This window comes from Cetorhinus maximus, chromosome 3 (genome assembly GCF_964194155.1).
Source record: "Cetorhinus maximus chromosome 3, sCetMax3.hap1.1, whole genome shotgun sequence".
Classification (NCBI taxonomy): Eukaryota; Metazoa; Chordata; class Chondrichthyes; order Lamniformes; family Cetorhinidae; genus Cetorhinus; species Cetorhinus maximus.
The window spans coordinates 74,140,113-74,157,516 of NC_135881.1; the positions used below are offsets into that span (position 1 = coordinate 74,140,113).

General features: G+C 41.8%; 1 protein-coding gene across 1 annotated transcript in view; it reads left to right on the forward strand.

The window, feature by feature from the left end:
• LOC144678727 (E3 ubiquitin-protein ligase HECW1-like) overlaps window positions 1-17,404 on the forward strand; it is a 676,338-nt gene that overhangs the window by 503,611 nt on the left and 155,323 nt on the right. The window contains exons 14-15 of the mRNA XM_078538571.1: window positions 2,047-2,232; window positions 8,884-9,018. Of these exons, the coding sequence (XP_078394697.1) occupies window positions 2,047-2,232; window positions 8,884-9,018 (321 nt within the window). The remainder of the gene's footprint in view (window positions 1-2,046; window positions 2,233-8,883; window positions 9,019-17,404) is intronic.

The window sequence follows — 17,404 nt, forward strand, 5'->3', positions numbered from 1 at the left end:
CAATTTGGTTTTATCTGCTTATTTGCTGTGTTACATTGATTCTCTTGTTAAGAGATGTGAATCAGTATTTAAATTTTATTGCCATCAGTGTTTTAATTCTGCTGGAACATCTATGATGGGAAGTCTGCTCACACAATACAACATAAGAAAGAAGTGTTTGTTTTCAAAAAAGAGAAATAAATGTAATTCCTGGTGCTTTTCTCTAAAATGACTGCAATGCTGTATCGCTGAGGGCAAGAATCCAGTGTTAGGCGGACCGCTTTAAACCTATAGATGTGTGTAGAAGGTTTCCATCATCACTGCTGATTGCCACTGCCCTGCACTGAGCTCCAGTCAAGGGCTACTGGAACATTAACCCATTCCCATTCCATGGGCACTTACCACAAATGGCATGGCGGGCTTCGGTTATGACAAAGCACAATCCCTTCCCAGACCATGATGTTCAGATTATTGCTACCTCCCATTGTGCCCAGTTAGTTCCTGACTGGTATTCACTTTCAGTCATATTCTCCACCAGTATCTCATTAGCCAAGAACAACATATCTGTTAGTCACGTATATCAAGTGGAATAGGAAACAACACAGAGTTTTGAGACTAACATATCACCGGACTCAGGTAGCATTCAGAAACTGCTCACACTTTATTTCACCTGATACCTACCATCTACTGTTTCCCTCATGATATAAACAAAGTGAGACATAATCAATGTTTCAATGCAAACAAATTGGTAATTCTGCAATATAAATCATGTAGTACAGTACCTCAGTACTGTGAATCACATGATACATACACTCTGCATCGTACCTTGTGATATGGTAAACCTGCAGCTTGAATTTCACTGAACTTCATGGGTACTATATTATGCAAAGCAGAACCAGTGGGAAGAACTCAAGCAGCAGCACATCTCCAGGGACAAAATTTTCTCCCCGTTGGGGGGAGAAGTGCGGGAGCACGCCGCCATTTTTCATGGGCGGGCCAATTAAGGCCCGTGCACGGAAGCGCTGTGCGCTCCCTGTGCAGGCGGGGGGGGGGGTGGAATGGCAAATGCGGAAGTGCGCTCCTTCCCTGAGACTAAGTGCTGCCTCAGGGAGATCGGTTCCCAAAGGGAAAAAGTTATTCTTTCAAAAATTTCATTAACCATCCATGTCCTCTCTTGTGACAATGTCACATGAGTTGGGATATATACATAACTTTAAGTAAAAGTTCATTTTAATTTTTTAATTCAGTCATGAAACCTCATCACGCCCGTGGATGAGGTTTTATGCTTCTTCAGGTGGCTGCCAGCGCTCCCGACCTGCCCTCCAACCTTAAGGTTGGACGGGCAGGTCCACTAATTGCTTTAATTGCTTTTTGAATGGCCTCAATAGGCCGTTGACAGGTCGGCGGGTGCACAGCTGACTCGGCTGCATCCCCGCCGACCTGAAAATGCAAATGACCTGGGATAACGTCGGGAGTTCTGACGGGCCCCGCCCCTGCTCGCCGACGGGAAAATTCTTGCCCAGATGTTGATAACCTTGAGCACATAACCGAGGCTGTACTTGAGTACCATACTGAGAGAGTGCTGCACTATCTTTCAGCTGAGACTAGATGGGGCATTAAATCAAGGCCCTTATATCCTTTTAGATGGAAAGAGCATTTTTCAAAAAGGACATATATGAATTCTCCTGTGTCCTGACCAGCATTTAACCCCCAGCCAAAGTCAAGAAACTGTATTATCTGCTCATTATCACATTGCTGTGTATAAATTGGCTGTTACACTTCGCTGTATTAAAACAGTGGCTACAAAAGTACTTAAATGGTTGTAAAACAATTTGGGGAAACATGATAACATGAATGGCAGTATGTCAATGCAAGTTTTCTCTACCTTTTTTAAAGCATATTACTTTTATTACCATATAACACTCCGTACTCTACATAATACACTCCTAAGCATCTGTTATGTTCTGGACCATGAACGTGATTTTACAGTAAACCACAGCAATAATTTACTATTTCCTTCAGAAAGCAGCATAACAGACCTGCTCAAACAATTTCTTCCATTCGCAGAGTGCCTATCGAATATTTACCAATAGTACTTGCTTGAAGCATATGATACTGAAGATCCGCAAGGATGCCCGGAATTTTGAGCGGTATCAGCATAACAGGGACTTGGTGACTTTCCTGAACATGTTTGCAGATACACAGTTAGAACTGCCTCGAGGATGGGAGATAAAGACAGATCAACAGGGCAAGGTAAGAAAGGCTAGGTCCAAGAGTATGGAATATTTCTTCAGGTCAGTGTTATTAAATGAGTAGCATATATATCTTTTGTATTATTCAATGAACACATTTTTAAAAAATCATTGTAATTTTGCTACCCAGTCAAGTAACAAAAGTCTCCATGTTTAATCTGCCTCCCCCAGTCTAACAGCTCTTTCAAAAAGTTTAATTTCCAAAATATTGTTGCACTCAATAAGAGTGCAACATCCTTATAATTGATAATGTAGGCTATGTGGAACTCCTTGCTTGGTGCAGTTCAGTTTACAGTGCTGCCTTACTACATGACTAAGTGCAGGTAATTGTACAATTAACCTTGTACAAAAGCGAAATATTGCAGGTGCTGAAGATCTGAAATAAAAGTAGAAAACGCTGGAAATATTCAGCAGCTCAGGTAGCACCTGTGGAGAGAGAAATAGAGCTAATGTTTCAGGTCAATGACCTTTCATCAGAACTAGTTGATGAGCTCATCGGCAGCAAATTGCAAAGCTGCTGTCTGCCCACATCGCCCACCGTCGTGCCATTGAGGAATGAAATCGTTGAGACAGATGTCTCCAAGAGCCTGTATGAAAAGAGAAATGTTGGAAATACTCAGTGAAAGTTCTGATGAAAAGCCACTAACCTGAAATATTTACGATGATCCTCTCTTCACAGATGCTGTCAGGCCTGCTACGTATTTCCAGCATTTTCTGTTTTCATTTAAGATTTCCAGTATTATGCTTCTATGAGTGAATTCTTTTCCTCACCTTTTTATACATATTTTTGGTTAAAAGACAAAAGTATAAGACAAATAAGGGAGGACATTTTGGCCCAGCTCAGTGTTTTTCCTGCGTCAATTGGGCCAGGGCAGATATGGAAAATATTCTTTTTTTCCTCCATATTTAATACTTGTATGTAGTGCAGCAGCTGGTGTGGTTAGTATGGCAACAGAAGATGCTAAGCCAGGATACGATCTGTACATTCCTGGATCCATAGAGGATTCAGGAGACGTACAGGTTTAAAGTGGATTGGCAGGTTGTGCCAATTAAGTAAAGAAGTGTGGAGCCCACTAGCCACTCCTCACTCCACAGTGTGTGGGAGAAGGAAAAGTCCCACAGATGTACATTCCAGAGATTGAGAGGATTCAGGAAGTAGAAAAATGGATGAATAATTGCAAGGGAGTCAATAAAGTGAATCTCTGTGATGTTAGCTTCGTCTACTGACTATTCTTTAACTTGACCCCCATGAGGTGAAATAAGAAGGGTAAGGCTGCTCAATTAAACCATAGCACAATGTGCTACTCAGAGTGGATAAATTAACATTAACAAGGAGAACAGGTGAATGGTAGCTGTTGGGGAATTGGACGATTATGAGACAGACGATCTTTGTTGCAATCACAAAAAGGAACCACAAATGTTCTGCTGCCTCCCAGGTGCTTGAGTAAGGAAAGTATGGAGCTTGCAGAAAAGCTTCTGGCCAGCCAGGAATCTTGGCTCCTGTTGGAATCAATGAAAGAAGAAAGAATACAATTTAGTTGAGTTTGCATAGTTCGAATCAAAGCTGCACCATATGATTAAAAGGGTGGTTAAGAAGAGAAAGATTAGAGGCATCCTTAAAAAATGCATGCCTGAAGGGAGGATTTGGGATTTTGGGGGCATTGGGAAAACCCTGAGAAAGACAAAAGCTGTTCAGAAGTGACCTGAACCAAAGTGCCCTTTTTGTAGAGAAGATTAACCGTATAGAGGAGGAAGATTTTAAACTTGTATGATAGGAGGGAGTTCACACAAGGTGGACCAAGAAACCAGAGAATTTTCTGAGCAATGATGCTCCTAAGATGTTAACTATAGATTTTGAAAAAGGCTTTGCGAGCAACAAAGGGCAGGGAGGAAGTGACAATAGAAAAAGAAAAGTGGTCAAATTTACTGATTGCAACCAGGAAAGAGGGCTAAACTCTATGTAGTTATGATCCCCATAGAGATTGATAACTTTTTAAAGGAAACTTGAATTCCCAGTGACCGACTCAAAAATTTCACGTTTTTAGCCATTAACTGTAACAAACAATCTTATATCAACATTTACTAAATATTACTTAGTAGGCAACTAATATACTAAACTTTTTTTCCTGTGGGTATCACTGGCAAGGCCAGCATTTGTTGCCCATTCCTAATTGCCCTTGCTAGGTCATTTTAGAGGGCTGTTAAGAGTCTACCACATTGCTGTGGGTCTGGAGCCACATGTAGGATGGCAGATTTCCTTCCCAAAAGGACATTAGTGAACCAGATGAGTTTTTACAACAATCGATGATAGTTTCATGGCACCATTAGTGAGAGTAGCTTTATATTCCAGATTTATTAACTGAATTCAAATTACACCAGCTGCCATGGTGGGATTTGAACCCATATCCCCAGAGCATTAATCTGGTCTCTTGATTACTAGCCCAGTGACTTTACCACTACTCCACCTAAGAAAACTATAGAAAAGGTAACTCCAACTCCATCCCCCAGCACCTTGACTTTCTAACATGACGGAAAACCCCATCCCACATTTATATATTACACCATCTCTCTTCAGAATTACAGTCTTTACAGGACCTAGTCCAAAGTTGCTCTCTGCTTCCAATGGGTTTCTCCCCATTTCACTGAGTCGTAATGTCCAGTGCCTGTCAAAAATCATTTCCCTCAGTCTTCTGAAAATTCCTGCCCTGACTTCCAGCAATGAGGCTCACTCCAGTGACTCCTCCTCTGGCCACACCAGGGTGAACCTTCCAGTGTCTTTAAATTTCCATAGATTCCATCTCTTCAACCAGAGAAAGTGCTCCGACCCGCAAGCTGAGGCAGTGCAACAACTTTGAAATGTGTTCAGCTTTCATCTTAATAGCTCTATTGAAATTAGTGGTTGACAAGAATAGTGCACTATTGGCATGAAAGCTGTGATTACAGGAGGTTGGCCAGGAGCCAAAGGTCTATTGAATGTCCAGAGATTGTGTTTGTTAATTGCAGGCAACAGAGAATAAGAGTCATGGTAAGAGTCAGAGTGCAGAAGCCAATAGATTTGTTGATTCTTTTCCATCCCTGAGTCTCCTAATACATCAATCCAAATAAAATAGGAACAATTTACTCTTGAAGAAATTTGGAAATAAACTGGAGCACACTGTCAGAAACAGAACACTTCAGTTAACATATTGTCACCACCCTTTGAGACTGTATAAACTGACTTGCCTTGTGGAACTATTGGATTGTAAACCCTTTTGAAACTGTTCTCCTGGCTCTGGCAGTGAGTGTATTGGTCTTGATTGCTGACAGTTTAAAACCTCAAACATATTCTCAAAGGACTGCATATTTGTTTTATTAGTATTGCAGTTATTTTGTATCATGTGTGAATATGGTGACCTTATCACCATAAGTTTGGTGAACAATGAAATCCTATTGGATAGCACTGCTAGAAGCATTAAAAAATGCAGTTGGGAAGCTAAAAACAATGGCTGTAGTAGGACAAGAAAACTGCTTTAACTGAAGTTTGGCGATGACTGGAGATTAAGCATTCTGTGTTATAAGATTGTTAGAAGAGTTTGGGAAGTAGATACCTTAACCTTTCAAAGTTCTTTTAATTCAAGAACTATTGCTTTAGATTGGAAAGTTGCACAACAGTTAATATTTTAAAAAGTTGATGGGGGCAGGGTAGGGAAGAGGGGAACCAGGGAATTATCGACCAGTTAGCCTAAATTCTGTTGTCAAGAAATTGCTAGAGTCTACAATTAAGGATAAGATGACCATGATCATTTTCAATTGATCAGAGGGAGCCAGCAGGGATTCATGTAGGGTAGATCATGCCTACATATGAGCATATGAGTTAGGAGCAGGAGTAGGCCATTGAGCCCCTCGAGCCTGCTCTGTCTTTTGATAAAATCATAGCTGAACTGATTGTGGCCTCTACATTCCTGCCCCCCCCCCCCAACCACCCCCTGCCCCCATACCCTTGACTGCCTTGCCAGCCAAGAATCTGCCTAATGAGCCTCATTGAATTTTTCAAAAGATGATGACTAGTGGACAGGGGAATGTTACCTATATGGCCTTCCAGAAGGCATTAAAGAAACTGTTAGCTAAAGATGAAGTTCATAGAATTGAAGGCAAATTGAAGGAAATTGGCTGAGCAACAGGAGACAAAGGTAGGGATAATGGGAAGGTATTCTTGGCAGAATGTGACTAGTGGTGTTCTGCAAGGATTAGTGTTGGGGCCTGAACTGTTCATCATATTTATTAACAGCATAGATGATGGAATAGAAAGCCAAGTATCAAATTTGATAATAACACAAAAGATTGGCAAGCAATGTAGCAGTAAGGATAAAATTATAAAGCAAGATTGATGGAATAAGTGAATGGGCAAAACTGTGACAAACGTAAGATCATCCACTTTCGACCTAAAAAGAACAGAACTGGATACCTTCTAAATAGTGAAATGGCAGACAACAATGGAAGCCCAAAGAGACTTGGGACAGAATTTTGTCAGCGCCATTCCCAATGGCGGAACTGGAAGCGTGTGCCACTTCCACTCTCTTGCTTTTTTCCATTTTCCATGTAATTACAATTAAAATTTAAAGTGCCAGCGACGGGCATGGGAAATATGTGCAATTCTGTGGTGGTGGACACTTTTCAATGGTGAAATCCACCATCAGCTGATAATGCTGCAGCTACGGCTTGGCGATAAAGGAGTCTCCTGCTCAAACAGAGAGCTCTGCATCATGGCCAAAACTTTCATGCCCAACTCCATTGCCATTAGTATAAGAATTATTGAGACCAGAAAGGCGGTTTTTTTTCCAATTTAAATTTCACTTGGAAATAATTCACATTACATTGGTTTCACTTTATTCACGTGTGCATCATCATTACTTGTTGAGACTAGCTTAGTCAGAGAGCTAAATATACCGGCAAGCCTCACGGTTGGCACACATTAATGGTTACAGGGGAGTTAGGGACATTCCTTTATTCTGCTAACGGCAATTGATGCTAGATTAACTGTGAACCTTAAAACTGAGATTGACAGATTTTTGTCAACCAAAAGGTATTAAGGATTATGGAGCAAAGAAGAGTATATGGTGTTAGGTCGCAGATCAACCACAATCTTTATGTGTATGTGTACATGTACATTTGCATGCGCATATATACATATATACAAGTATATGGGCATGAAGTTATTAAACCAAACTACACAAAGTATATCAAAAACCAAGGATGTTGATAAGTACATAGGGGCAAAAGGAACAAAAGAATATACTGAAAGAGTTGAGAAAAGGTTTGTGTGGGTCATAAGAACCGGCAGAGACTAGTTGGGATGAATGGCCTACTTCTGTGCTGTAAATTTTACGTAATATGTAATTTTATGTAATTTGTGCAATGTTATCACGTTCATTGTTTACATCATTGCTTTAACAAAATCTTTGATCCACTTATTCCAAACAGGTTATTCGTATTATAATAACTGAAAGAGAAATTTGATAATGTTTTCAACTTGTATACAAAAACTAACATTGCTCACAATTTCCAAATCCAAATATTCTAACTTTCGGATTAGGGGGTGGGGTGATGGGGAAGTTCCACAGTGCATCTGGATGGTACCCAAAGATGCGCTGTGGAACTTCCCCATCACCCCACCCCCCCAGATGTTCCCTGATAAGGATTGCATGGCAATTGCCTGGGAATTTCAAACTTCTAATGGGCAATTGCCCTAGACTGGGAACCATCCGAAAATGCAATTTAGATCACAAACTTCGGATGATTCCTTCTGAGTTACAGTAATACTCACCGAGAAGAAGTTAGAAGAATTAAAACCACTTCTAGCTTCTGGCTAGCTATAGTACTGACCCACCCCGAGCCTCCAGGGGACTAACACCACTACTCCACAGCCCCGAGTACGCCCCTGACACCCTCCAACCCTCCAAGGGACCCCTGACTACCCACCCCACCCCCCTGATTGCACCCCCACACCCCAACTCCCCGTGGGACCCCCTCAACCACCCTCCCCGCCCTCTGACTTTCCCCCAGATCTCCCATGGGATCCTCCGACCCCGCACAGAACCTCCCCCAACTGTACGCCCAGCCCCCCAAATGGCCACCTGACACTGCCCCCTCCCCCCACCGCCCCAAATTCTGCCCACTTGCCTTATAAACTTATCCTCCCCCTGGCGACTCAAAGTGGCTGGACCTTTAAACTTACTTGCATTAGGGCAGCTAGTGCCGTAAAAAAGGGGTGTCCTCCTTACCGCTGACACTGCAGACCTGGACACAAAGCCTCAGGAGCACGCTGCACTACACAAATCTCACCCAGTGTGAGTTGGAAGGTCAGGCGAGATAGGAGTGGCTGAATTTCCAGGTAAGGAACTGCAAGCGGAGTGCCAATCCGACTTAATTGCTACTCCACTGGAAGTTATGGGCCTATGTCTCCTTCTGTTTCCCTCCACCTCTATGAATCATTGCATAAGAAAATGTATTTTGATCTATTATTATGTTGGTTTAAATAAACCAATTTATTTATTGGTTTAAATAAATTACACTGAAGCTTTTTTTTAATACCGTGTAACATATCTGAATTAATTTAGTGCTGTATTGTTACTGAGGAATGTCACTCTCCTAATGGAAATATTCTCCATTCCAGTCATTTTTTGTTGATCACAACAGTCGAGCAACAACATTTATTGATCCTAGGCTTCCACTTCAAAATGGCCGGCTGCCGAACCACTTAACACACAGGCAACATCTGCAGCGTCTACGCAGTTACAGTGCAGGAGAGGTAAGGGTGGCCTGGACTTATATAAATAACTGGCCAAAATTATTATGAGCAATTTCTAAGAAGGTCTTCAATGTTGTGAAATAGGATAGGTGCTGGTGGGGTGTCGTATTAAACCATTCGCCACACCAAAGCTGAGCTCAATGCCGTAGAGGAAACCACATGAGGATTATACCACTACAGTTTAAATTACACAAAACCATAATTAACAAATGCACAAGCAAAGTCTCCACAAAGGGCAACTCCATAAGTATCTTAGCCACTGCGAAACTGAGCGATGCAGATTGGATGATCTCAGGTTCATTGTCCAGTCTATTCTGGGCAAACTCACTGTATAGGGGTTATGGTAACAACGCTATATTGTATCAATTTCTAAACAGATTTATACTGGGGGATGGCTGTTGGAATGAGCTTGAGATTAAACAGTTCTTCACAGTAGAAGACACAAATTACATACCAGAAATACAGGATTACCAAGGGGCTAATAAAAGTGAGGAACTTAAGGTAATTAATATCAGCAAAAAAATATTGGAGAAAATGAAGAGACTAAAATCCAACAAATCCCCAGGACCTGACGACCTACGCCCTGGGGTTCTAAAAGGCATCAACTGGTTTGTCTGAAAGGCCGGTTTATGTGGCATGTATCCTATCTAAGAGGCAGCTGCAGAGATAATGGACGTGTTAGTTATAGTTTTCCAAAATTCCCTACATTCTAGAATGGTTCTAGAGGATTGAAGGTTGGAAAACATTCTCCACTATTTAGGAAAGGAGAGAAAATACAGAGAACTAAGCTAAGGTGGTTAGCTTGACACCAGTCATCAGGAAAATGCTGGAATCTCTTATTATGGAAGTCTTAACAGGGCAAGTCAAAATTGTTTAACAAAAGGAAACCATGTTTGACAAATTTGTTTGAGTTTTTTGAGGATGTAACTAGTAGGGCAGATTGGCACTGCTTTGAGTTGTACACTGTCACTAAGGAAGCTCTAGACACCATAGAAGGCCTGCCTATCATGGCAGAGCTTGATATCGAACCCACAGTGGAGGAGCTTAGCAAAGCTGTTGACCCACTTGCCATGGGCAAAGCTCCAGGTGCTGATGCTATACCGCCTATCAAGCTCAGGAAACCAGCATTCCTACAGCATCTGCACGAACTTCACTGTCTCTGCTGGAGGGAGAGGGGAAGTGCCCCAGGATATGCATGATATAAAGATTGTGACCATGTCTGCAAGAGTGATCAAGGCAGCTCCCTGCTAAACATTGTGGGTAAAAGCATTTGCCTGTGTTGCCCTTGTCAAAACTGCTGATCCTGGCTGAACACATCTACCCATAATCCCAGTGTGATTTCAGAACTGGAAGATCGACAACTGAAATGATCTTCTCAGTCCAACAGTTGCAAGAGAAATGCTATGAACAAAGGAGACCACTATATAATGCCTTCATCAATAACACCAAGGCCCTCGACATTGTGATCAGAGGCGGTCTATTTAAACTGCTAGAATTGCAGCAATTTAAAATTGGCTGCCCTCCAAAGTTGCTTAATGTGACCTCCTTCCTTAATAACATGATGGATAAGAGCAGCCAGGACGGGGCAACATTGAAACCCTTTGAGATCCGCAGTAGAGTCAAACAAGGCTGTGTTCTGCCACCAACACTCTTTGGTATTGTTGTAGGGTAGCCGAGTTGTGCTATTAATGAAAGTGTTGTACTCCAGACACTTCTTGGGTGGAAACATTAAGTTTATTTACAATATACTCAACAGCAACTACACGTGTGCTTTCAACTCTAACTCTATCTCTGCACTGACTGTGAGGTAGCCCTTGCTACTCTCCTATTGGTTACTACAGATCATGTGATTTTCCTTAGCAAGTATTATTCTTAAAGGTATATTGCACACTAAATAAAACTATAGTTATTATATTCCTTTAAGATAAAAGCAAAAAACTGTGGATGCTGGAAATCCAAAACAAAAATAAAAATAAAAACACCTGGAAAAACTCAGCAGGTCTGGCAGCATCTTCGGAAAGGAACACAGTTAACGTTTCGAGGCCAGTGATAGGTGGAGATAGCCAAAAGATGTCATTGCTCCAATGAAGCTCAACGCAAACTGGAGGAACAGCACCTCATCTTCCGACTAGGCACTTTACAGCCTTCCGGACTGATTATTGTGTTCAACAATTTTAGATCATGAACTCTCTCCTCCATTCCCACCCCCTTTCCGATCCCCTCCTTTTTTTCCAATAATTTATATAGATTTTTCTTTTCCCACCTATTTCCATTATTTTTAAATGTATTTCCATCCATTGTTTTATCTCTACCTTTTAGCCTATTTCGATTCCTTCACCCCACCCCCACTAGGGCTATCTGTACCTTGCTTGTTCTGCTTTCTACCCGTAATTAGCACATTCCCTAGATAATATCACCACCTTCAACACCTCTTTGTCCTTTTGTCTATGACATCTTTTGGCTATCTCCACCTATCACTGGCCCTCTATCCAGCTCTACTTGTCCCACCCCCCCTTAAACCAGCTTATATTTCACCTCTCTTCTATTTTTACTTAGTTCTGTTGAAGAGTCATATGGACTCGAAACGTTAACTGTTCCTCTCCGCAGATGCTGCCAGACCTGCTGAATTTTTCCAGGTATTTTTATTTTTATTTTCATTATATTCCTCCTCCTTTAACTCAGCTATACATATTATATTTACAAATACATATTTTTCAAGACAACATTGTATTTACACTGAATGAATTTACAAGTTCAGTCTTTCAGGTGGTTTCTTGGTACATGTGGAACATCGCAGCTCCACAACTTCAGATTCTTTGACAGGAACCTCCTTTTCCGGAGTTGCCTGAACATCAGGTGCTTTGGTGGGCACTTGCAGTTCTGTATCCTCAACTCATACAGGAAAATCAGACATGTCAGTCCTGGGTTGAGTATCCTCAGCAGGAAACGCAGACCCTGTCACGATCACTGGTGGAACTAAATCTTAGTGATTTGTCTCTCTCTTCTTTAAATGGTCCACATGTTTACAAATGATCCGGCCTTCCATTTCCACGTGGTAAGATAGCGGTCCAATTACTGCACTTATTTCACCCGGTAACCACTTTGGTCCTTCCCCGAAGTTTTTCACGTATATCGTCTCTCCCGTGGTAAATTTCCTCTCACAACTATGCCAGTCGTGAGTGGTTTACTGACTTCCCTGACTCCTTTCCACCTTCCCCTTTAAATTTGGCATTATTAAGCTCAATCTCGTCCTGAGACAACGTTTCAACAATAACTCCATGGGTGGACACCTGGTGTTGTATGAGGGGTAGTCCTGTAATGAAAAAGAAAGCGTGCTAGCTTGGTTGCCAAGGAATTGCCAGTTAGCTTTTTTCATGCCTATCTTGAACATTTGAACTGCCCTTTCAGCCAGTTCATTTGAGGAAGGGTGGTACGGTGCAGTTTTCATATGAGTGATACCATTGAGGCTGATAAACCGTTGAAACTCAGCACTCATAAATGCCATGCCATTATTGGAAATAACTACTTCTGGTAGTCCGTGAATGGCAAAACTCTGACGTAGTTTCTCAATTGTAGCAGCCAACTTTGGTGACTTCACCTCATATATGTCCAACCATTTTGAATGGGCGTCGACAATGAGCAGAAACATTGTTCCCAGGAAAGGTCCAACACAGTCTACCTGGCCACTCCCATGGGTGTAATGGAGCTGTCACTGGCAACTTTTGTAGTTGCTGATATTGCGCACAGTGCCTTACTAAACTCTCTATTTTGCCATCCATTCCTGGCCAGCGTAGATAGCTGCGTGATATGGTCTTCATTTGGGAAATTCCTGGATGGGCACTGTGTAGTTCAATTAAAAGTGGCTCCCTCTCCTTTGGAGGAACTATCATTTGTGTTCCCCACAATAAGATGCCATCTTGGCTAGTTATTTCATGTCTTCTGTTGAAGTACAGTTTCATTTCATCAGATACGGACTCCTGTGACTAACCATGTAGCACTTGTTCTCATACCGGAGATAGGACTGGGTCCCGACTGTCCAGTCTCTGATCTGTTGAGTACATACCGGCAAGGAATCTAAGAAATTTAACAGTAAAACAAGTTCCTGTGGAACTGGGACGTGCTCATCATTTTCTTGCAGAGGTAAATGACTAAGGGCATCGGCGTTTGCAATTTGGTTGCCAGGCCTATGTGCGAAAGTGTATTAGTATGCTGCCAGAAATAGAGCCCATCATTGTATTCTTGCTGAGGCTATGGTGGTACAGCCTTGTCCTCACTAAACAATCCTAACAATGGTTTGTGGTCTGAAATGATTGTAAAATAGCAGCTGTGTACGCACTGGTGAAATTTCTTAACACCAGAGATGATGGGCAGGCCTCCTTTTTCTATCTGTGAGTATCCCTTTCCTGCTGTGCTGAGCGTTCTTGATATGTAACCTACTGGCCGTTCTGTGCAGTCATCCATCCAATGAGAGAGCACTGCTGCCACTCTGTAGGGAGATGCGTCACATGTCAGCACCAACTCTTTTGTCTGATCATAATGCACTAATAGATTGGACGAGGCAACAATTGTTTCACCTTTATGAAAGCTTCTTTCTGGGGCGCTTTCCAAGACCAAAGTTGTTCTTTTTGAGTAGAGAATGCAGGGGAGCCAGCACTGTAGACAAATTGGGTAAGAACCACCCATAATGGTTGATCATTCCTAGGAATGATTTGAGCTCGGAGGCATCCTTTGGCACAGGTGCCTCTCTTATGGCTCTCACTTTCTCTTCAACCCGATCGAGGCCCTGTGAATCTACCCGGTGACCCAAATAGATTACCTCCCTCACTTGGAACGTGCACTTTTCTTTTTTTAAACGCACTCCAGCTTGCAAGAAACGTTATAAGACTTCTTCTAAGTTTGCCAAATGCTATTTTTCAGTGAATCCTGTCACCAATACATCGTCTAAATAGACTACAACCTGGGGCAGTCCCTGCAGTAAACTTCCCATTGTTTTCTGAAAGATGGCATAAGCGGAGGAGAAACCGAAAGGCAATCGTGTATATTGGTACAACCCTTTATGGGTATTAATTGTGACAAATTCTCTGGAGGCATTATTCAACTCTAGTTGTTGATAAGCATGACTCATGTCAAGTTTTGTATACATTGTCCCTCCTGCCAGCTTGGCATGCAGGTCTTCGATTTTTGGAATGGGGGTGCCTGTCTAGCTTAGCTACTTTATTAGCCATCAGTTTGTAGTCTCCACAAATTTGGATGCTTTGGTCGGGTTTAAGGACGGGGTTTATGGATGCTGCCCATTCTGAGAACTGAACAGGTTGTATAACGCCCAATTTCTCTAATCTGTTCAGTTCAATTTTGACTTTTTCTCACAGGGCACATGGCACCAGTCTCGCCTTCATGAAGCAAGGGGTTGCTTCCAGATCCGCATGAATCTTGGCCTGCAGGCCCTGGATTTTCCCCAGTTTGTCCTTGAAGACGGTGGGGTACTTTCTAAGTAGCTCTGGTAGCCCACCTGCTCTAAACTGGAAAATTTCAGACCATTCTAACTTAATCACCTGTAACCAATTTCGTTCCAGGAGACTTGGCCCTTCACCTGCTACCACCATCAAGGGTAGCTTTGCCGATTGGCTTGCATAGTTGCAAGCTTGGACAGTTACTCTGCTTCAGCCTTTTACTTGAATGTCCTCACCCATATATGTTTTTAGCTTGGCAGCTCTTTCTTCTAAACTTAATTGATGTTCACCATTATTCAAATATCCAAAGGTACGTTCCCCAGTTACTGTATTGGAAGCTCCCATGTCCACTTCCATTCTAACAGGTTTGCCATTTACTTTCACTGTGATGAATATTAGTTCTGTATTTCCAACTTTCAGATTAGACAACGAGTAAGTGTCAGAATTTGTTGTTTCAGGCTCTTCTACATTGTAGATTTCATTGGGCTTCTTCTTTTGTTACAAGCCTGCTTGAATATTTCCTTGCACTGCCTCCTTAAATGTCCATTTCTGTGACAATAATATTATTTGTTTTTTTAAATTGCCAATCGCTAAAAGACTGCTTGTTTCCACCTCTGTTAAAATTATTCTTTGATTTTGCTGCTAAGTTATTTTTCTCTATTCTTCAGCTAGCAGGGCTGTTTCCCACTTCTAGGCAGATTCCCACTTTTTCACACCTCTTTCGGCTGAGTTTTCCCACCCAATGTGGAGGACGGCGCCATTTTGCACACACTGTATTGCTTTTGAATCTCTTGCAGTGCTTTCCATGGCCAGTGCTATCTCTAACGCTTTCTTGAAATCCAGATTCTCTTCAGACAATAATATTTTCTGAATAGTGTCCTCTCTGACAACATACACTAAACGATCAGAGTCGGACCAAACTCACAATGTCCCATTAGCTGCTTCAAATTTGCCACATAGCATGCAATTGTCTCACCCGGGGCTCTATTTCGCGAATTAAACCTGAACCTCTGCATCATGACTGAGGGCTTTCATTGAAAGTGACTCTTCACGAGGTCCACCAATTCATCAAAATTCTTTGAGTCTGGGGCACTGGGTGCCATCAAACTTCGAATCAGACTGTAGGTTTTGCTGCCACAAGTACTCAAGAGGATCACTCACCTCTTCTCTTCCCCCGTAATCTCACTCGCTTGAAAAAAGGTGAGGTGTTCTCTGTATTCAGACCAATCATCTGTGACGAGTTCAAAAGGATCAATTCTCCCAAATTGTGGCATTTTGAGAGGGGATGACGTCTTCAATTCTAACAGAGCTTTCTGCTAACAATCACTGGACTAGGTACAGTGCTGATTTGTTTCTAATTTGATTTTTTTCTCTTCAATCTTGTTTTATCCTCATCACCAGTTTGTTGTACTATGGCCAAGCTGTGCTATTAATGATAGAGTTAAACTGCAGACACTTCTTGGGTGGAAACATGAAGTTTATTTACAATATACTTAGCAGCAACTACACATGTGCTTTCAAGTCCAACTTTATCTCTGCACTGACTGTGAGATAGCCCTTGCTACTCTCCTATTGGTTTCTACAGATATGTGATCTTCCTTAACAAGCATTATTCTTAAAGGTACATTGCACACTAAATAAAACCATTATTACTACAGGTATATTCTTCTCTTTGCTGCTGTCATCAGGTCATCCACAACAAAGCAGGGATGGAGAGAGAGGTAGTCAGGGTAGGCTTCTGTTCTCAGCCTTTCCCCAACCAGACTTAAATGCAGAAACCACAGGTTCTGCCATGTAACTGCCTTTTTGTCTTTCAGCTTTTCATCAATTAAAGTGCTTTGCAGTTCAAAACAAACAACCCCTCCCAAGTACCATATAGCTCAGGTGATTTCTTGGAACAGGTCTGCCTGTTGACAGTTCCAAGGTGAACTTATGACTCATTTAGAAAAAACCCTTGGTAGCCTCCAAATGTCCAAATACTGGAATGTCCTTCCATATTTTAAAAATAAAAATCCAGTTTAAAGAGATATGACTGTAACAGGAGCAAGTTTGAGGGGCCATATGGTCTACTCCCATTTATTATGTTCTAATATTCTATCGTGAATAGGAATGTTCTGTCACATGCTTCTTCTACAGATACCAGTAGGAATGTACTGTAAATTTTCGAAGTAAGCACAATGCCAGAGCAGAAATCTAAATGTGTTTATTTGCTTTGGGCCATGCTCAGACAAAACATTGCTTGGTTCCAAAGTCTCAAACAATATTGTACTTGATGGGAACTTTCTTCCTTCACCGAAAAAGGTAGCAGGAATGCATTAAACTAAAGAAATCACATAAAGCTTGTACTTTAGATTGTCGGCACATATTCTTATTGAGAATGTAGATCTGGCTAATTGCATTTCTGCTTAGTAAGTAAAAAGAGTAACTGATACAGCCATTGGGCATGTGTTTTCAGTGTTCACATTAGCACAGCCTATGCATTTATACTTAGGGCGGGATTTTCCGCACCCGCCCGCCGCCTTCCGGGATCTTCTGGTCCCGCCGTAAGTCAATGGACTTCTGGCTGGGGTGCCGGCCTCGCCCATGGCGAGTCCCACCCGTGACAGGGCCAGAAAATCCCGGCCTTTATCTTTTTGGTGTGTTTGCTAGTAAAATGATAAAATGAAAAATACAGTGTGAAAGCGTGAAACACCTTGGGACAACTTACTACATAAATACAAGTTGTTTTGTGTCATTGTGAGTGTTTTACTTTTCTTTTTACTAAATGGTAATAGATGAATCCTAAAGTGAATACATACATGTGAAGTACATTTTATCTCTATTGTGTGTAAAAGTGTTCTCTATTAAAATTAGCGCACGCTGTAGCCATTTCTATTGGACAAACTATACTTGATCATAATTGAGTCACTAAAATCCAAAGTGTAGGCAAACCACTC